Here is a 23,245-nt window from a genome sequence, read left to right as displayed (position 1 = left end):
TTCAACAGAAGACCTGTAGGGACGCCACTGGCGGAATAAAATCTTGATGCATAGAATACATGTACTGAATTTTATAAAAATGTCTATAATATTGTTTAAGTTATTATTAAGAAACTGATTTTTTTTTTAACTTTAACACCCTGTATCTCAAAAGTTAAGACGTTTAGGACGTAATGTTCATAAGAACTAAAATGGGTCCAGGAATCACCCCCTTAAATATTAGCACGTCTTTAAGGAACACCCTGTATATACAGTTACAGCTTGGTCAAAAGTTCTTAAAAATAGATTTATCTCAAGCTTATCAACAAATAAAAATTTGTAAATCATCTAGGCAACTTGTAACGATGTCGACACGTAAGGGTTTATTCACTTACTAGATTGCCGTACTCGCAATTTTTCAACAAATTATGGAAGAATTTTTTCCAATACCGGGAGTTGCGTGTTTTATTTGATGATAGCCTGGTTACGAGAAAAGATAATCTAGAACATTTGGAGCGCTGGAACAAGTTTTTCACAATCTCGAAAACTGTGGATTAAAAGTCAAAACTGAAAAATATTATTTATTTCAACAAAAAATGATAAAAATGTCAAAAAACCAATAGCATTTGCTTGCAATTATTAAATAAATGTGAAATTTCTGATTCCTAGATTGAAAAAGAAGCGACTGCAATTATTTTGGGCATACAATTTTTTTTTTGTATTTATTTATTCAAAGGTTTATATTAGTTACAGATCATGGGCCGTTATTAATTATTTTTGGCAAAAAAATGAGCATTCCGATTTTGCAGCTAATAGGTTACAAGGGTAAACTCAGATACACTTTTATTTTTAAATATAGGTGCTGAAGTCTCAAATCTTAACTTTTACAAAATGAAAATATTCCTTTAGATTTTGTGCAAATTGAAAATGTAATTCTTAAGGACAGAATTTTGTCTAAGATATGTTTTTTTTATAAAACCTAGATGGCAAAAAAGTTCTACTGACACAACAACAATGATTTTATACCTTTCTTTAAAGTGAGGCACGAACTTAGTATCGAACAAGGATGTTTGTTATGTGGTTAATTATTCCATTAAAATTTCAAGAAAATATTTTAGCGAATTACTTAAAAAGTATAGGCCTTGTAATGTAATTTTTAAAACCTAGTAAAAGTTTTTTTGCAAGTTTGGGAATGATGGGGTACCCCTTGGACACGCTTATATGTGGATTTTTTGGTCCTTTTATCAACAAGAATTTCGGACGTTCACGATACAGACCCGTAGAATTTTGTACTGATAATGCAAAAACTTTTACATATATACCATATTACTTATACCATCCATCTATAAATGACTTAGTATAATGGAAAACGTAATATTAAAGGCTCGCTTTCAATTAAGATTAATTTGAACATATTAATTTCATTATTAATGATTTTTTATTTTATTACTGTAACACATCACATTGTACAACAGGAGAAATACGAGCGAAAATCTTAATGGGTCGTTTTTTTAGAACTAAATTTGAATTGCTTTTTCTGTCCGCATAAAGTGTCGTTAAAGAAAACAAAATAAACCAAAGGAAGAGGTCTGTAGGAATTTTGACCAATGCAGTATTAAATAGAACCTACTCATATTAGTCGTTTTATTTAATTATTTTCCAAACTCATTAATTTGTAGTATATCTCAACATATCATATTATCATATATACATATGTATAAATATCAGGAAAACAGTATGTTATTTTACTTTTATTATCTATCTATGTTTTATTATGTTTTTTTGATTTTTTTGAATACATCACCGCTTCGTTGATTACCCACTTTGTTGAATTTTGTTATATCAAGGTACTTAAATTGCGTGAGTTGTAGGTACTATTTATAAATTTCTCTTTATGTTCAATTTAACTTAAATTTGTTAGGATTAATTACGCTTTATGCGGGATCTGGAGAATCTTAACTTTTATTCATTTGGTTAAGATATTTAAAAATGACCTTATTATAAATTTTTCTTTCAAAACTTCATAAGGACGAGACTGCTGACTGAGACACCCACCATAATTACTATTGCCTTCGATTTTTTATGGAATTCTCTAATATTTTTCATTGAACCACTATCAATGTTATCACCTCTTTAATTCTTTGTTATTGTTTACAATATGATGTGCATGGAGAAGATTTCACGGCAGGCGAGTTGGTCAATCGGTTTACTAAAGCAGGCGCCAGTGGCGCCGCGTATCGAATTATTCCGATGTGTCCCGTATTTGTATTCTCATACTAGGCACTCTATGGTTTGCTTATTCGTGATCTATGTATCGGTTTTGGTTGGGCCCATAGCGGCTAAACCCATGAAGTAACGAGAGAACTTCTTCAATCTCCGGTCTTGCGCCCGGACGTCTTTTGGACCAATACTTAAGCAGTCCCGCGACGCATTTGAAGGGTCTTTCCAGCTCCTGCGTCCCTCAAAAGTGAACCGTGCTGTCCGCTGTGACGGAGAGAGGTTATGTCGTGAAATAAATTTAATATTATCTCTCTTCGCTAGCATCTTTTTAGGGAAATTAACACCTAAAAATAAAATTCACTAGTGCTTCTTTACTTTCTACCAATTATCTTTCGAAGCTGGATGCTTCATAGTGGTTCGATGCCTCTCGAAACTTCGTAAGTAGTTTTCACCATTGGTGACATTTTTGGGGTTCCGTGTTTCCATTGAGACATCTTTCTTAGGGCTCCTTAATTATAAAGACGTAAAACGTTCTTTGGAGTCGGAATGTTTAATACGGCTGTCACCTTATCCGAGTCGACATGAAGTCCATCTTTATTCGAAAACATATCCTAAATACTTAAGTTCGGATAGACAAAATTTACACTTATCCGAAGAGAGTTATACCAGCTCTATGAAATCTCTGGAAAATCTCCTCCAAAACCTCAAAATGTTGCTGAAAAGCCTCAGAAATACAAATTACGTCATCTAAATAAATAAAGACATGCTCCAAATCAGCTCCCAATAAGATATCTACCAATCGTTGCCAAGTTGCAGGGGCATTCTTTAACCCAAATGGCATTCTCTTAAATCGTAAAAGTTCCCGACCAGGGACAGAAAAACTAGTTTTATCACGTGAATGTTCATCAACCTCGATTTGCCAATATGCAGAGTTGACATCTAACGAAGTAAGATACTTTGCATTTCTTAATTTGTGCAAAATACTATCAATAAAAGGGATCGGATAAGCATCCTTAGCCGTAACAGAATTTAGTTTTCGATAGTCCACGCAAAATCTCCATTTACCATTACCTTTCGGTACTACTAAGGCAGGGAAAGACCAGGCACATTATGATGGTTCGATAATATCGAGTTGCAGCATGTTATCAACCTCCTCATCAATAATCTTTAGAGTAGCGGGTGAGTATCTATAAGAGCGCAAACGAGTGGGTTGGGCATTACCAGTATTAATCTGATGTTTTACTAAATCTGTTCGACCAAGCTTACCACCCATTAAAGGAAAGTATCTTGAAGTCAATTTATCTAAGACGGATCGCTGTTCTGGGGTTAAAGTTTCCTGGGGAATAATGGCTTCAGTGATACAGATTTGCTGAGATGGCTCACCAAAATATCAACAACCATTTTGCAAATCAGGAACGACATCAATAGTTTTCCAAAAATCGGTACCCAATATCAAAGGAAAACTGAAATTCTCCACCACCAAAACATTACAAACCGCTTTCTTATCTTACAAAACAATAAACAAGTTAAATGCGCCAGTCACCTTACTAGAACTATGATTTCCAAAATTGCACTGAGAAAAAGGGAATGATAAATTTACACTCACTCACCGATGCGTAGAGTTAACTATTGAGTGGTTGAATTTCTAATTTAAATTTAAGGCATAAGACCTTTCTGATTTTAAGTCTCAACCATCAGCCCTATTCTGACAATTAAAATTTTTAAATTGTAATCCTTAATTTAAAAAAAAAATTTCGTATACTTTTAGAATATTTTTAAGGCCATTTTACTACTTACAAAATTGCTCAACTTTATCTGTATTTAAACTTATACTTACCTGTGTACTCTATTATTAGCCAGATCTCAATTCTGAGATTCGTAGTAGTCTGATTATCACGCTATATAACACTTTAACCTTAATGATTAAAATATAACCAATATCATAAAAATTTATTTGGTGGTTAATGCGCTGTTAATTACAACTATGAGAATCGAAATTTATATTCAATTTTAATTTAAATTTTAATGGTTTTGCTGATGAACGTGCGCTTACTTTGTTAATTTTATTTTTAAACTGAAAACTCCAACAAATTAAAATACCATAGATGTTAAATTAATTAATAAATATTGCGCATTAGCATTCACACTAGCATAAAGTAGTTGAGAGATATAAAGTCAATTAATTTAAATATACTTTTCAATGTTATTTTTACTAAATTTGAATTTAAAAATTTAGAATGCATTACTTAATTAAATTGTTGAGCAAATTGAATTGAATGTTATAATATAATAATTTTCGCATATGTTACCTTATTCTGTAATATTTTACACTATTATGAATATTGTTTATATATTTTTGTTTTAAGTATAACTTACTGCATCCTTGAAAATATTGGCAAAATACGCAATAACTCAAAATTTTTAATTAAAAGAAAAAATAACTTAAGATAACATTCTTACCTTCGCATTTTAGCCCCTGTCGATACAATCCATATAATAATGAACCACAGTGATCACAGAATGTTGGTGACATGTAATTGTAAACTTTGAATCTGTGAGGAACATCTATTTTAAACCTTTCTCGAAGATACTGAAACAAGACATAATTGCTAAAGTATTGATTAAAAGTTATTTTGAGAATTTTATTGGGCGATTAATTTCTTAAGGCGAACTTTCAGCATTCTTTTAATTTACTTCGCTTTCTAAAGGAATTTTTAGTAGTTTGAAAAAAGACTGCTTACAGGTTTAACCTAATTATAAATTTATAACTACAAAATTTAAAATTTTCAAATTACTAGTCAAAATATAGTTTTCTAACTGTTGTATTAAATAAAAAAGTTAATCTGCTTGAGAACCAAACTTTGGTAAAAACTTATTATAACTTTAAATATAAGTAATATTTTCCCAAAGGCAGACGGTAAAATAATTATTAACCTAAAAGGTGAAATAGTATACAGTGGGGCCCTTAATTAATGTTTTGAATGCGTTTATATAAAGATTTGAAATTTGGCAAACATCATTAACAACCTAAATAATACTTTTTGGTACCTAGCTTATTTTACAAAACTTCAAAATGGTGGCCGGATGCCAAAATTAAATTAAATAGAAAGGAGGGTCATGCGATACATCATTTAAAAGCTCCCACTGAATGCTTTATGGTCCTACAATATTAAGTCATTACTTTTACCTATGGCAAAAAGGCAGCCTTTCAAAATCTTATTTTTCGCATTTTTATTTACTTTACTACACCTGTTCAGCTATAATTTGTTTTTTCATCTTTTTTTGTTTTTTTTAGTTTTTTTTTGTTTTTTGATATTGAAAAATATACAAACTTAACAAACAACAACACACCTACAAACAAATTACATCTGAACAGGTGTAGCAAAGAAAATAAAAATGTCGTCAAATGCAAAATGAGCTATGGACCAAATAGTAATATTTAGGTTGCTAATGATGTATGCCAAATTTCAAATTTTTATATAGACGCATTCAAAAAATAAAAGGGAGGGACAATTAAGTGCCGCACTGTATAGGTATATGAAATAGTATTTTCTGTGGTTAGCATACTTTGCAACATAAAAGTAAGCATTTAAGCTTAAAAGAATATTTTGGGACTTGATTAAAACCTTTAAAGAGTAATAGAGTAGATTGTGGTGTGCGTTTTCTTTCTCTTCTTAGTACCATAGTTTGGGCTTTCTGCAAAACCTGGAGTAGAAGTGGCTTCTAAAGTGCTAGAGCTCAATTATAAGAGCTGTCACTAGCTGTGTTTAACGTATTTTAGGCGCAGTCTAGGGCAACAAATAAAAAGCCCAGCTTAGGCTGACTGATTTTCTGTCTACCTCCAAAGATTCCTTGTATCGAGCTGACTTCTTAACTTAAGCTCCCATTAGCAGTTTCATCGATCCCAGTTCAGCAAGACACGTAAATAAGCTTTACCCTGCAGCCATCTTTAATTCTTTATAATAGCCGTAAATGCCCTAATAACGGATCTGTTAAAACAGATAAACTACTACAACAAACTTCACTCCAACGACCCTATGAAGCTTACTATTTTTACAGGGAGAGGCTCGTACTTTCGCTCGTTATTACACTTGCAAATCCATATACCTTACGACCATAGAAAAAGGTGAATTATTTTTTGACATTAAATATTCAAAAGTTTTCCTGCAGAGTAAAGGTCTGTGTCTAACTCTAGTTATTATGTTTGGCTACCATTAAATGATGCTACTGCACTACAGGAGCCAATAGTCAGCGATCTATGCATATTGGACAAGTGGTGGCATTTAGAAGATCAACTAATTCAACCAATTAACTCAAGGAAGGCAGAGCTAGTTTTTTTCAATAAGGTACTTTATTTTAATATATATATTACAATATAATAATGTACTGACAATGAGGTATTTCGCACTAAATATGACATTAGGCTCAAGAAGGTTGCCTGCTACTTGCATGCATTGTAAAAGCAGAAATACGTAACTAGCAACCTAAGACCCCTTACTATATATCAGTTTGTCATAAAATCGCTTACGTATTCAACAATACGCTAAAATGAAAGCCAAATCGACTTGCGATTTCCATAAATTATGTAAACATTTAAAATTTATTAAACTTCAAACGACGGCTCTTGCTGCCGCTCCATCATGTTCATCCGAAAACTTTTCAATCAAATCAAAAAGATGTTAGGCAGAAATAAGATAGTATTCATTTTAACTTTCAAACTTCGTTCGGCGATAACTTCGCGAAACTTTAAAAAGTCCCGCGTTGCAGACAAAAACAAAGTTTCGTCAATTTATTTCACTTAACGAGAAAGAATATTCAAGAGTTACTTTTAGTTACTTTAAATGAACTTCTGGGTGATTTTGATAGTCTTGGACACGACTTGACTCATTTACCTACCATCAACGTTTTAAGTGCAAGCAGCTATCGGTTATCACGCTAGTCTTGAGGGAGCTGGCAAACTACTTTTTCGCAATTATTAAAGATAAATAATAAAGCTATAAATAAGAAGAAATAAATGCTACACGTATGAATATTGTTACTTCTGCGTATTTCAAAATTGCTCGGAAGGAATTCATAGGTAATATTTTTATCACTTCCTATTAAATCTTTTGATACGAGAGATCAAAGAAATGCAAAGTTAATTAAGAAAGATACATATTTCATTAAAATTGATAGCCTGACAAACATAATTATTTTTCTTTAATTTAATCCAATTAAATAAGCTTGTGTTTTTATGTATACACGGTGTTTCGAAAAGTGACCGACAAACTTTGAGGGATAATCTGCAACTGAGACGTTTTTGCTTTAAAGCAAATAAATTATTTGCTAATAATTATTTTGCGCATTAATTAAATTACTGTTTACTGATTCATAATTTTACTTTATTGATAAATGAATTATTGTATTTCAACTTTTATTACTTTAATACAATAATTGATTGTATCATAGATTTATTGTCGTGGAAACCTTTGAAATTATTCGAAAACAGCTTTTATATAGCTACAACTCGCCATAAGCCTTGCTAACAGATTGTCCTCAAACAAAATCAAATAATTCTTCCGTAGTTTCTTCTAATCATAGTTCCTCAACGAACTATAGAAAATTTTGCCCTATATTCATATAGAAAGCAAATAATATACTATCAAAAACTTACAATATTTGCAAAAACAGCGCTGTAATATTCAAATATGCCATAAATTATTTCCGGTATAATTAATAAAATCGTCACCCTATGGCCCTATATTTACCTACGTTTCATTGATTGTTATCTTAATATATTAACTAATCATTTTTTATCCCAATCCAATCCGAAAAAAATATCGAGCTCTTAAGATCTCCTTTTGTCATCGAACTTAAACCGACAAGGGTTAAGCCAACTAAACCGCATCTTGTCGCGCAGCATATCCAACGCTTAATTTTAAAAGCTGTCGCTTAAAATTCTTTTTATCAATAAGCAGACGGTATAAATTTACTCTTAATAATTAATAAATTAAGTAAAGAAAAATCCGGCAAGGTGGTAAATAATAGAAATTTCAAAAAAAGTGGTCAACAAAAATCACGGTTTTTAAAAAATATCTTATGACTCACGACCAGTTTTTTACTTGTGTAAGGCCTGGTTTATGATCTAGCAAGAAACAAATATATCACTTATTGATTGTTGTTTTTTATTTTATTTAATCAAAATCAACCTGTAAAATATCAGGAAGACCGAAAAGAATGAGTGTTTACTTGAAAACCATCAGCAATGGCTTACCCAGCCTAGCATATACATACAGGTTGGCGAATAGAAGACTACACATTGGTATTATAAATGGCAACACCGCTTGTCGCTTACTTTCTGGTTGATAAGCAGCGTGGCGGATTCCTATCATCTGATTTGCTATTTTTGACACATACTGCACTGTTGAGTCTTAAAGCATTATTTTAATTCTTTTAAATATTTATCATTATGGCTGTGTACCTGCTCAAAAAGTTCACTTGATTAAATGGTTTTATGGAGGCAATTCGGAATAGTAAAGTAGAATGCAAGGATTTATTCTTTGTAAATTTTAACAATAGAATCGGTCTATCTTGTGCTACAATTATTTTAAATGTGGTGTCAAATTTTGAGACATCTTTTTGCCTCCAAGAATGTAGAATTTGTCATATCAAACCTCAAGAACCACCTATTGAAAGGGTCCAGGAGATAGAACGGCGGGAAGAAATGGTTTATAGTGCTTTAGTGCAAATGAAAATTTCTTGGAAAATATTTTGTTTTCAGATGATTTGTCTTTTCCATTGCATGGTTTTAGTTTAGTTGGCAGTTTTTAGTTCCGTACTTAGTACCCTCAAAAGTGGAATGTTAACCTTGTGTTTTGCTAAAGAAGGAGGTCTTGTTGAGTCTTTTATTTAAAGAATTATTTGTTAGGTTTATTATTTAGACTTGTTTTTGTGTTATGTTTTTTCATAATGTTTATATTTTATTTTTATTAGAGTTTATATTTTATTTTAATAAAAACCACGCTTTAATTTTCAATATGCAATGCACAGCATACAAAAATTTTAATTACGAATCTATGCGGCTTTTACACATGTAATTCCTGCATTAGAAAAATATTATACCGAAACCGCGTAATATTTATTTAAATTTTGCCGCAACAGATACAGCCCTCTGTAGTGATCTATTCGCCAATCTGTATAGACTCACACTGTAATTTAAGGCACCAATATTTAGCCTAAATAGTTTTTTTGGGCCTTATAGTCACCAAAACTCGCAACCAATCGAATTGAATAAAATAACATTTTAGTGACGAGGCATTTCAATATAACATTATAATAAGCTGACAAAAAATTTACTTTTTTTAAATAATTTTAAGATTTATTACTAATTTGTAAATTATCCAATCAATTAAACATAGGACATTCATATCTTACTAGATTTAGTCAAACCTAAATTAATTTGACAGAAAGAAATTTAGTATTTTTATTTCTGATATTTTGCTAAAATAGTAATAGTATTTTTTAAAATGCGGTTGTTTAATTATAGCCATCAAAGAAATTTTTTTTGCAATTAATAAAAACTGGTAATTTTTTTTAATATGACTAATATGAGAGATATATTTAAAAAAACTTAAAAATAAATCAAAGGATAACTAAAATTGTTTCTGTCATCCTCCACTAAATTTATTTAAAAATCATCTATCCTACATGTTTCGGACATATAAGATGTCCATCTTCAGGGATATATAATGAGGGTTTTCGTCACAACATATAACCAGCTATCGTGCTACTGGCAAGGTCAAAAGTTAAAATCTCAACAATAAATAAAAGGGCCTATTAAGATGCATGAGAAGGGACTAAGCAGGGTCTATACAAACATTAAAATCACATAATTACAAAACTAGGATAATTATTTACATTTTTCTCGGACGATTTTTTATATCTCCCCACTCTTTTAAAAGTTCTTTTAAATATTTATTATTTAATATTTATTTTTATCATTTAAAAATATTTGCTTCGTTTTTTTTTTTGATTCTGTGCAGTTCATATTGAGCAAAGTTTTTTAAAGAATTGCTATTTTATATACCACAGCTCTTTAAATTAAAATTTATGAATATCAATGGCGAGTAAAATGCTGGAAATTTTTTTTTTATCTCACAGAAAAACAGTATTTTAATCACTTAATTACAGCGCTTTAGAAGAAAAACTGGATATATGAACCTATTAGGGCCATCTATATCGAATCATATTAGAACTGTATTCTAAAAATAAACCGTCTATGGAATACTGCTTTAACGATCGATCCCGTTTTATCCAACATATTATACTCAATCAATACAGAGATGGCAACACAGGCATCGTAGTTTATTATATTATTATTAACTATTATTAAGATTGATGTATCCTACGTTTTTTAAGTATAATACTGATGGTACTCTATGGAAAATTATGTTTCTAATTGTTATGATAATACATAATTTTTTAGTAATAATTAAATTGCTACTTACTATTGTGTTTTCAGAGTTTAGTCCTGATCCAGAACATTTTCCCAGAAGTTTATCATGGCATTTCTTGTGCACCGCTGTCTGACAACCTAAAAAATTTATATATTTTGTAAACTTAATTTACTTTAAATAAAAAAAATTAATTAACTTACTTTGACACTGATAGCCTTGTTTCCCAAATCCCCACAGAAAATCTTTGCAAAATGTGCAGAAGGTCGGCTGCCTGAAGAACTTTGCGACGAATTTATGACCTTTTACTGAATGTACTCTAAAATAAATGAAAAATTAAAGATGAACTGGATGATATGGAAGCACATATATAATGATTTTTTTTTATTGTCAACTTACTTATGTAAAATAGATACATATCAATTTTCGTTTTTTTTTTATTTATTTATTTAATTTTCTTAATTCATCTTGAAATCTTCAGAAACTATGAGTTGTCATTTGTATTATAAATATACATTTTTATTATATATATATATACAGGGTGTCAATTTGAAAACTTCCCACCCCTATTATCTCGAAACGGGTTAGGTTTTTATAAAATCGCTAGGACACGTCGATTTTATTATCGAGGAAGAACAATTTTTATGCAAAAATCACTTCGCCTCTTTCAACCCCCTACCCCCCAGAACCTCCCTCTCAAAAATCTTAAATGGCAATAGGGGTTGAGTGATACCTCATTTGAAAGAACTTTTTATTCTCTACATTTTGGCACCTTATTTTTTAAATTTGAGTGCTGCGTTGCCAAGTTAGGGTTATTTAAACATTGTTAAATTACTTATTATTAAACATTATTCCTGTAAGTGCTTTAATTACGTTAAAGCTATGATTTGCATTGAAACATGTTATTTAGGTTAATATTATTTTTACTAAACATTTGCATAGCCGTTACAATTCTGGTCTTTACAAAAGCACGCCTAAAATTTATTTTATTAACACATCTACTTTAAGAGGTGTTCAAAGTGTTCTCCATTGTTCTCCAAACAAAAATAAAGTCTATTCTCAAATTCTTCCCGAACATTCTGAAATACCTCTTCTAGAATAGCCCTACTTGCCTCTGTAATTCTTCTTTTTAAATCTTCGATATCATCAGGCTGAGTTTTGTAAACAACCGATTTTATGTGCCCCCATAAAAAAAAAATCTAACGGCGTTAAGTCTGGTGACCTAGCAGGCCATTCTATCGGTCCCCTTCTACCAATCCATTGGTTAGGGAATCTGTTATTCAACCATTCCCGCACTGGCCGAAAATAATGCGGCGTAGCTCCATCTTGCTGAAAGTGTAGTTCGTTTTCTTGCAAAATGTTACCAACTTGATTTTCCAGTTCAGTTGTTATCAAAGGATCAATTACATCTTCAAGTAGGTGTAAGTGGAGCTCTCCAGTTAAAGTTTTGTTTAATAAACAACGGTCCTATAACAGCATTTTCAAGAATACCGGCCCAAACATTAATTTTTGTGGCCGCTGTGTAGCACCCCTCTCTGAAAATGTGGGGATTGTCCTCACTCCAGTATCGACAATTCTGTCTATTGACATGGCCGTTTAGGAAAAAGGTACATTCATCACTGAAGCAAATGTTGCTTACCACAATTGCACGAGTGTTTATTAAGTTGGACATAATTTCGCAAAACTCTATTCTCCTATCAAAATCGTCCTCATGAAGTTCCTGTAAAATTTGCATCTTGTACGGATGATATTTATGTAACTGTAATGCTCGTCGTACAGTTTCATGTGACATTCCAGTTAGACGTGCTACTGTACGGAGAGAATTGGTGGGTTCTGCAACGAATGTTCCCAAAATCTCTACTTGAGCATCTTCGTTTAAAACACGCCGACTTGCCCTTTTTTTGTTTCCAACTGAACCCGTTTCTTTAAATTTAGCTACTACGTCCAAAATGTATCTGTGACTTACATTACAATTAGGATTTCTATTATTAAAAACTTCTGCCGTTCTTCTTGCGCATCTTCCTTGCTCGCCATAAATAAAAATCATTTCAATTCTTTGCCTAAGCGTGTATACCATAGTAACTAACAATAACACACAAATTATCGAAATAAATTTTAACTGATTTAAATACCTAGTGACATTGACTGGTAGGAAAGTTCACTAAATACTATTTTAAATTTCGGATCATATCATCGAACTGTATTGAGACGAATTCCATTGCAAACGAAAATAAACAAAAAAGAAAAAAAATTAAATGTTTATCTTTCATGACCAAAAGAATTTGTCGGATTGATAAACACTTTCAGTGAGAAATGCACCGGTTCGCTTTATGGTCAAACACGTTCCAATAAAAATCATAGCTTCAACGTATTTAAAACACTTACAGGAATAATGTTTAATAATAAGTAATTTAACAATGTTTAAATAACCCTAACTTGGCAACGCAGCACTCAAATTTAAAAAATAAGGTGCCAAAATGTAGAGAATAAAAAGTTCTTTCAAATGAGGTATCACTCAACCCCTAGTGCCATTTAAGATTTTTGAGAGGGAGGTTCTGGGGGGTAGGGGGTTGAAAGAGGCGAAGTGATTTCTGCATAAAAATTGTTCCCCCTCGATAATAAAATCGACGTGTCCTAGCGATTTTATAAAAACCTAACCCGTTTCGAGATAATAGGGGTGGGAAGTTTTCAAATTGACACCCTGTATATATATATATAATAAAAATGCATATATAAGCACCTTTTTTATGTAAAAATGTTTGTTCTTTTCAATTCTAATACCAAAATTATCACGGAGTTGCTAGAAAAAAGTTTTAACAATTTAAACTTTACAGACCACTTATTTTACACGACCCTGTATACATTTTGGCAAAAATGGTTGCAATATCAGTTTTTATTAAAACCAATAGTAAATGTTGAAAATTTCAAAAGATTACAACTAGGCGTTTCGGATTATATTAACAAAAAACCATCTTTAACATGATTCATAAAACACCCTTGTAACTTAAAAACGATGCACTTCTGAACCATACTGTATATGGACTTTTTGTCTTATTTTTAGACAAAGATGCGGCTGGTAAAATATTAAGATGTAATTTCGGGACACCCTGTATTTCCGGGAAAACGATCGGACACGTCCATATAATATATCTAAATACCCAAATTCCATTCTTAGGTATTGTAATAAAGAAAAATAAATAATTAAACAACTTCTAAGGTCAATGGTTATGTCAATAGGATTATTGATAAGCTGATTAAAAGACATAAGTTTAAAATTAATCTTAAAAACTGTACCACATTTCCAAAAGTAAGCAAACTTTCGTTGCAATACAATATGATCCTATCTTGACATAAGGCTTTGATAGACTTTTTAAAGACTTAGGTCTAAGACTGTTCTATCAAGGTTCAGCTAAGTTAAGAAATCTTTTAAGAAACTAAATATAAAATGATGACCAATGAAAAGTCCATCTTTGATATTAATTGTAAGAATTGTGATAACAAGTACATAAAGCAAACAAGAAGATCATTTCATGTTAGATTAAAAAAACATGTAGCTCATATGAAATACGGAAGAGTTTGAAAAAGTGAAGTTTAGTTGAAGAATACTGGCTACTTTGTAGAAATTGACCATTTAAAATGACTTAAACTAGTTAATAACGATCAAAAATTAGATGTTATCAAAAAACCATAACAGGGATAAAGACCCAATCTCTTATAGTTAATTGTATGGTTTTGTTAGCATTTAAACTCTGTTTAGCTATGCTGATTGCTTCTTTTCGCTCTATTAATTATCCCAGTTATAGTATATGAAGTCACTTGTAAGTATTTTAATTTTATCCTGAAGATTTGCCATTAGCAAAACTTGTATCAAAAACTTAGATAAAGATATTTGGTTAGTGGTAAAACTAGTTTGAGATTATAATATATTGCAAAAAAAATTATACCAGCAAGAACACTTAACATCAGTCAATGTCATCGTATGTCATCGAAAAGCTTTATGTTAAATTACTGTCTTAGTAGTTATGATTATTGATAAGCCATTATTTATTCAATTCAAGAAAGAGCAGAAATATCAAAACTGTATGGTAAAACCAAAATGAAAGTATTATTAGTAAACATATTAATAATAAGTATATGTATAGCTGATCAGTTAAAAAGACGAAAATCGACCAGTAAGAAATACGGGATACGTAATACTTGACAACACTCAAAGGGCTTGTGGACTGGCTATTTCTTTAGGACTTACACGCTCTATAATACAAAGAATTTTAAAAAACAATAAATTCCACCCATACAAAATAAAATTTGTCCATGAGCTTCGTGACGACGATTTTGATAGAAGGTTGAAGTTTTTTCTATGTCCCAACTAATTTAATAACTAATAGTAACTTATATCCCAACGTATAATCAACAACGCAAATTTGTTATTTAATATTTATTTATCGGATAAGCGTATGTTCTATGTATGTACATGGTGCTGTATGGACATAACTGTCAATATTTGAGTAACTCTGATCCACAGTTGTTTCAAAAAGTAACACTCGCAATATCCTAAAAAAGTAAATAAGTGGGTCAGCATTTTCGGAAACCATTTTTTAATATTCGAAGAGTTGTTTAATTTTAAGGTAAACTCTTGTTCCTATGCAAACTATTCTGATTAATATTCTTAAGATATAATTTCTTATTATTACATTTCTAGAATTTTAATATAAAATTAAATAGCTATACAAGTTACTAAAAACTACATGGAGTTCTAAATATTAAAAGAAAAATGGGGTTTCTGTTTAAAAATCTTTAAGTGTAATGCAATATCTTATTTTTTAATTTATCCTGTATTTTAATGCTTCTAATAAAAAGTTTTTTCCCTATAAATTAAAATTGATGTGTCCGAGCGTTTTTCTAAGACTTACCAAGAAAGTCACATATAGGGGTTCGACCTTGCGGCGAGCGAATCTGTATATCTCAAATATTAACAAGTTATCTTTTATTCAAAAAGTTTAAGTTTTTTTAAATCAAAATTAAAGAAATTTCTATGTATTTATAATTCAAATAAAATTTAATTGCCTAGATTCCCGTACTTAAAAAAATTGTCGTGTATATGTATAGGTACATTTCTATATGTAATTATATGAATTTAAACAACGAACAAACCTCTTAGTGAGGAGCAAAATGTTTATAGAAATTAGACAGTAAAAGAGAAAGAACTATGGAAGAAAGATGGTTGGAAGGAATAAAAATTGGTGGATAGGTACTAGTTATAACAGTTATTATTATTAATATTTATAATATAATTTATAATATTTATAATAATAATAATAATTATTAATATTTTTTTTTCTGTTATAGCTCGCTGATAGCGGTGTTGTCAATTTCATCGGCCTGAAGGCAAGATGAATTTTGCTATGGTAGAATTAGGAACTTTCGAACAATGTTGCATGTATTCAGTATAACAGATTTCTGTTTATTATTATTATTATATATTATTATATTATTATAATTATTATTATTATTATTAATATTAATATTATTATTATTATTATTATTATTATTATTATTATTATTATTATTATTATTATTATTATTATTATTATTATTATTATTATTATTATTATTATTATTATTATTATTATTATTATTATTATTATTATAACTGGATTAAGAAATTGTGGTGAATACATCACATCAACAACTGGCCGACCTTCTAAACGACGTGCTTATGAATCTTCAGAATTTGCCCAATTTCTTAACAGAAGGTACCACTTACCTCTTGTCTAAGGACTGCCGAAACACTCAAGATTCGGATAAATATCGGACAATAACATGCTTACCCACACTCTATAAACTAACTACATCTTGCATTACAGAACGTATGTACAGAGATTGTGACCAAAATAGCATTATAGCGACTCAACAGACAGGATGTACTAGAGGTGCCATGGGGTGTAAAGAACAGCTAATTATCGACTCCGTAGTTTGGAATCAGGCATTTAACAAGAAGAGCAACCTTTTCGCAGGATACATTGACTACCGAAAAGCTTTTGATGCAGTTCCACATAAATGGCTTATTAAATTGTACAAAATAGATAACCACATAATTTCCTTTTTAGAATTTGCTATGCCATCTTGGCGAACATCAATAAAACAGGTGCCAACTGTATTGGAACTAATATGATTCCTATTCGTAGGGGTATATCCCAGGGAGATTCCTTCAGTCCACATTGATTCTGCCTTGCCATGAACCCACTCTCTAGCCAACTCAATTCAACTAGGTACGGATTTGGCCTAAAAAAGGATAATAGAGAACTAACAAAAGTAAACCATCTACTTTAAATGGATGACTTAAAAAGTCTTGCAGCAACATGAAATCAACTAAATCAGATGCTTAAAATAGTGGAAAAATTCTCTGATGATATAGGAATGACTTTTGGACTGGATAAGTACCGAACTGTAAACATTATTAAGGGTAAACTACTGCGAGGTGACTTTCAAACAGAAAAAATGTCAGATAAATAATGCTATGGACCAAGAAGAATCCTACAAGAAATAAAGCAGGCGCAAAGAATAAACCAGTTCTATGGTTTATAAAGAAAGCGCTCCCTACTAAGTTTACTACAAGAATGCGACGACTTCTTAAAACAAGTCTTAATAGCAGAAACTTATTTAAAGCTATTAATACATATGGAGTCAGTTCATTAACTTACTCTTTTGGTATTATAGGATGGAGTAAAACGGACATTTGAGAGGAATCACCGATATAGAGGAGCAGCTAATTCAGCAAATAAGGAACTTGTGTTACTTTTTCTTAAGAAAGGCTGAAACGTCATACATTCATCGTGCCGTATGTGAAGCAGAGGCCTTAACACCGCTTAAAGTCCAGGAGCTTGAGATACAACATAGCACTGAGCAAGAAAAAATACAAATTTGGATGAGAAAACCACCTCATGGAAGGCATGTTCACAAGGTTTAACCAGGATATGTCGACAGCTTTTTCCCGAAACTGAACGGTTTCTTGTGGCTATCCAAGATCAAGTAACAGATGTAGGTATAGCTGTGAGACAACGGAATGCATTCAGCATGTCACCGGTGGATGTCAAGCTTTTGCACCAACAAAATATAAAGAACGGCGTGATTTAGTTACCAAGACACTACATCAAGAGCTCGCAGAAAAACAAAACCTCTTATCAGCAGCCAAGGTATCATATTATAATATTATAGTTATAACTATAACCAATAACCAGTTCCGGAGTCCGATAACATGGAAAGGACTCCAGCAGAGCTTCATCCTTCTGATATCTGGGATAAGTGAATGTTTCCCCATTGAAAGTGAAGTGTGATTGCCATTTGGCATGAAATCTATAATAATAATAATAATAATAATAACAATAATAATAATAATAATAATAATAAAATAAATTCTCAAAAGCAGCCACAAATTGATTTTCAAACTGGCGTAATGCAGTTTCTGTGGTTTTGGATAAAGTAAAATCATAGCAGCGGGTTTTAGAGCAGACCTCAATAATTTATATTTTGAAAGATGGAGCATTGTAAAGACTTTATGTGTAACTTCTGAAAGTCAATCTGAAAAACGCGGCAATACACTTACAGCAATATAATTTGCATGATCGTTCTTCTTTAACAAAGGTCACCTTAACCACTTCAGAAAAGGTAACTTTAAACATAAATTTATAACACAACCTAAGACTTCACTTAATACAAACGTATTTTTTTTTTAAGATTTTATGAAATCTTGCAGACATTGACGGAATCCGCAAAACAAGGTGATGGCATAAAAAAAGATTATTTTTTTTAAAGTATAGATGTGAAATATTAATTAATATAGACTGCAAAATAAAAAGCAAAACAAACTAAAATGCATATTTAAATCATTGGCTACTTATTTATCAGACAGTTTTAAATTATTATAAATTATGTATCAATCCCAACACACTTTGTATGATTTGGTCACAAATAAGTTCCACATAGTTCTATCTTTTTATATTTTATTTCATTTCAATTTTTTATAGGTATTAGTAAAATACAATCACAGCAAAAATATTATTATTATTGTGACACACCAGCAGCTATGCATATATCCTCAAAACCAATAAACCAAATGGAACCATTTAAAACATGCAGCTATATTCCAATTTTCAAAATCTAATGACTAGCTTTGATTTTATTGTTCGCCCTAAAGAAGCCCTAATATAGGTCGAATCGTTGGTAATAAAAAAAATACGTTTTGAAGAGCCTTTATTTGACTCCTTATCCAACTTATCTCTGAAATGTTAACCTTAGTAAAAAGTTTATATATTGGCTTGTAGATTGAGACTATTTTTTAATAGCAATAATTCAGGATTCATATTATGATTTTTTATTTAGTTTTTAGTAGTTTTTAATTTTTGTACTAATGGACAGCAGCTGTCTTATTAATAACAAAATATATGAAGCAACTCATCAATGATGTTAAAAAAAACTTTGTAACACTTTTGTAAGGCTGTAACATTACAAATATAAAATCTTTTTTTATTATTAGAGAATATATTTTATTCTATTCAATTTATTACAAATTTAAAGTATACATTTTAAATCTATTAAAATACGCCAAGAAAAACAAATTTAGAAAATGTATTAAAATTACTTGCCTACTTTTACAAAAAATCCTCTTGATAACATGTGACTTAGTTACTTTGACAACCATCATCACAAAAGAAAATTTAAAACAATTTTTTTAACTCTTCAAACTGCAACTGCTACCATAAAACGATATTTTGCTTCAATTGCAAAAGTACATTATGCTGGCCATATCTTAAAAAAACTAACTTTATCCGGTTCAATCAAACATTTAATTACTTGATCATTTTGCTCAGTTTTAATTTTGTCTTATTACAAGCTTTGCGTTTCTCGTGACTTAATTATTTTCATGAGAAAAGAAAGAATTCTTAATCCTAATCTTATTTTTATTGTTTTAGAGTGATGCGTTAAATGGTTGCAATATCTGTTAGTACTTATTTTTTATTTAGATCCTAGATTTATTACATTTATGTAAAATACAAATACAAAGACCGCATAAAGAAAGGATTTTACCTATGGGGAAAAATTATTACAAGTAATCGTTGGTATCGCCTTTCGTTTTACTTAAAAATACATATGGCGCTCTTCAATCATTTTTTTATTGCTTCCTTTCTTTGCTAACTATACATAAAAAGTTATCAATAATTTCTCAAACATATTATGCAACCTGAAGATTTTAAAATTATTTTTATTATTTTTTGAAATTTATCTCACCGTGTTGTTGCTTAACACGATCATTCAAATGGATAAATTACACTATGGTTTTTCTTGTCTTAATCTATTGTCAAAATCTCTAACCAGACAAAATATGGCCTTAACATTTAGAACAGAACCAGGGTATTACACGTAATAAGTCATCTTTTATAGTTGAATGCAAAAGCAACACAAATAAAAAACCCGTTTAGAAGTATAGAATAGTTTTGCTGTGACATAAAGATTAAATTTAGAATATGAAAACATAAAACATTAAAAATGGATGAAGGCAAATGGTCACAGAATGAAAATATCAAGACAATAAATAACGAGTTAATAAAAATAATGCAATACTATGTAAATGAAAAGCCATACATATAAAAACCCAGAATTACAACAAAACTCAGGGTTAAACCATAAAAAAATACCATAAAAATACAAAAAACGATCATTCGAAAAAAGAAAGTTATTACGCCATTAATACATAGGTAATACCTCTTTTAACGTACTCATCTGACATTATAAAAAAGCACGAATACAGACACACAGGAACCAAACTGGATAAATAGAATAATTTTACCTTACTAAACATTAAAAGCACCCTCCTAGATCCAACATAAAAACAGTCACTATACCAAGGTAAAAGAAAAGACACTTATATCGCGAAATAAACTACAAAAATATTTTTAAAGCAAAGATAACAGCTCACTACATCGATAAAAACTTCAAACCTCTAAATCTAAGTGAGCAAATAAAAAATCAATACATTTGATGCGGCACTTATTAGTAAAAAAAGGACTATTAGTAGGTAACCGGGTGCCAGTTTTTCTTCAATATCCATTCAAGTTTAAAAATAAATACTACAAGACCTTATATCCATGCAATTATTAAACAACAAATAATAAAACAATGGCTTAGTAAAAAAACAAGATAACCAATTAAATGTTTATGTTAAGTTACAACTGAAATATATTTAGTTTTATTATTACAATAATAAAGCGGTTAGTTTTTAAACATGGTAGATAAAAGACAAGTTTAATGCAATATTTTAGTTGGTAGTAAGTTATGAAGCATTAAAAGCTAACTCTATTCTATATGTTTCTGTTTTATACTCCAAATGTGGGCGATGATGCGTAAATTGAAGTAAAACGTGCATGTGCTCCATATTTCCGTAATATGTTATGCCAACTCTAGCTCTGAGATAGCTTAGGCTTATCACAAAATATCCGTCATATTTTGAGATAAGCTAGTGCTAAGTTGGAGCTTCGATTTGTGGACTATACTTTCAGTATTCTAGGATAAAATTCTTGCACTATTCGCACTGAGGACTCAAATAAATTTCCCGCCAAGACTCAGCATTCAAGACCGCCTTTAAATCGGAAAACACAATCAAAGTCAATCAGCAATAAAAACTAAATCTGCATCTCACGCTTCTGTTGTATATAAGGAAACAAAACATCCCTTAGAAGTAAAAAGGAAAGAGGTTTAAAGAGCGAAAAATGAACTAGAACAGTAAAAGTCTATTTAAATCAGGAATAAAAGCTTTTTTGCGCCAAAGGTGCGCAATATCAACTGAACTAAAAATTAAGAAGTTCGACAATGAGAGAAACTGGTAAAAAGGGTCTTTGAAGCGAGGTATATCTCACTGATGGAATCTTCAGCCAATGAAGCATAGATATCCCAAAAACATGATGACTACTATAATGTACACCCTTTTCATTGGAATCATCATTTAATTTATATATTTAAAAAAAGTAATAACTAGTAAATAGTTTATATTTCATTTATCTCTAAGTAGTTTGTATTTCGTTGTATTTTTATAATATTATCATTTTCGCTAATAAACAAAGACTAAAGCGTTAGTATTTTTTAAATTATCGAATCCCACCTTCAACTATACTGACATTTCTCTCATTGTGAGTGTATACATTAAGTTTTTTTTATTTTAAAATTAACGAAATAGTAGACCTCTGATGACAGCATTGTAAATTAAAATACTGTAATAAATTGAATATTTCATAATTTGAGAATGACAAATTAAACTTCTATAATACTCATATCTGATTTACTATTTCTTCTCTTTAAAGTTATTTGTTGGCTCACTTTAACAAAATTGTACCAAAATATTTGGAAAAAAATTTAGTGCTTGTTTCCCATGAAAAAAAGATTACATTAACGCCAAAATTTCATGTTTAATTATTATATGAGCCGATTGACATAGCCAATGCAAGCTGTCATTTGGCACTTGCGAGGTAATGCAACTCTCTAACAGGAAACAAAACACTCCTAAGGAAGCGTGAGGTAACCTTATGAATTTCAAAATCTTGAGTTTGACTATTTTGACTATTTTATAGCTTTTTTATGTTTTCAGGTCCCAAATTCTACGTTGTCGTTGACAAATCTAGTGACGTTTCAAAAAAGCACATTTTTAGTAGTAATGTGAAAATGCATTGAGTATTTAGAAATCATAATTTAGCTTAATATTTAAAAGAAGCATAATCGTTTTGGTTTTTTTGCCAAATATCGTTAAATTAAAATATATATATATTTAGTAATTTCCTACAAGGTTGCCAAATTCCTCTAATATTTAAAAGTCCGCATAAGTAAATTTTCATGTACATAAGAGGACTAAAGTATAATATTTTAAAAGGAATATTAATTTATTACATTATTGACATAAAGTTACCTTTGATGTTTTATTGCCCCTCTTCTTCTATTTATTTCCCTGCCAAAAGATTTTGTAAACTCGTCTTCTTCGTCTATTGAAAAACCTGACATAAGAGGCGAAACAGAGCTTGCTCCCGGACTACAGGGTGGTGGACTATCCAAGTTTTGTGACGACGACATCTTAGCTACCATATTATGGTGTCGAGACGACCTAGGTTTACCATGAATCTAAAATAAACAAATATTATTTAGGAATATAGGACTGTTCTTTGATTTCTTACCTTGGTGGTAATTAATTTCTTAAAACTAAAAAGGTAAAACAACAAAAACACAAACATCTTTGTTTTCATTTAATTTGTTAGGCCCGGTCAATTAAAGCTTACTGTAACTTATCAATTAAATGTAAGTTAAGGCAGATGAAGTGAACAATAATTGAGCGAATATTAGGTTATTACGCATTGTATTTAATCTCTGGATATTTTGGTGAAAGTGTCTGGAATAAACATAAATCGTTGAGCAGCGACGTAGAAAATATGTATGTTTAGCGTAGATATTTATATAGCAGTGAATTCTTTATAATTTTTAGTCAAATCTCAATTATATTAAAAAGTCTCAAATTATATGTTTGAATCAATTATAAAATATATAACCGACTTGCTCAAATCCAAGAATCTGCGCAAGAC

The 23,245-nt window shown here is 30.5% G+C and overlaps 1 protein-coding gene across 14 annotated transcripts in view; it reads left to right on the top strand.

The window, feature by feature from the left end:
- The window catches only part of LOC126733697 (uncharacterized), a 43,668-nt gene that overhangs the window by 15,926 nt on the left and 4,497 nt on the right, over positions 1-23,245 (top strand). For 3 of the 14 annotated variants that reach the window (XM_050437075.1, XM_050437074.1, XM_050437073.1), the window contains one exon: positions 6,395-6,545. The exons of 2 other annotated variants lie outside the window; for them this stretch is intronic. In XM_050437075.1, the coding sequence (XP_050293032.1) occupies positions 6,395-6,545 (151 nt within the window). Of the gene's footprint in view, positions 1-6,258; positions 6,546-10,699; positions 10,834-21,184; positions 21,501-23,245 lie in introns of those variants that run through there. 9 more of the 14 variants (XR_007659825.1, XR_007659820.1, XR_007659821.1 and 6 more) reach the window with 9 other exon arrangements.

Source organism: Anthonomus grandis, chromosome 3 (genome assembly GCF_022605725.1).
Source record: "Anthonomus grandis grandis chromosome 3, icAntGran1.3, whole genome shotgun sequence".
Classification (NCBI taxonomy): domain Eukaryota; kingdom Metazoa; phylum Arthropoda; class Insecta; order Coleoptera; family Curculionidae; genus Anthonomus; species Anthonomus grandis.
Note: the sequence above shows the minus strand (reverse complement) of the source record. Positions and strands in the feature narration are given on the sequence as shown.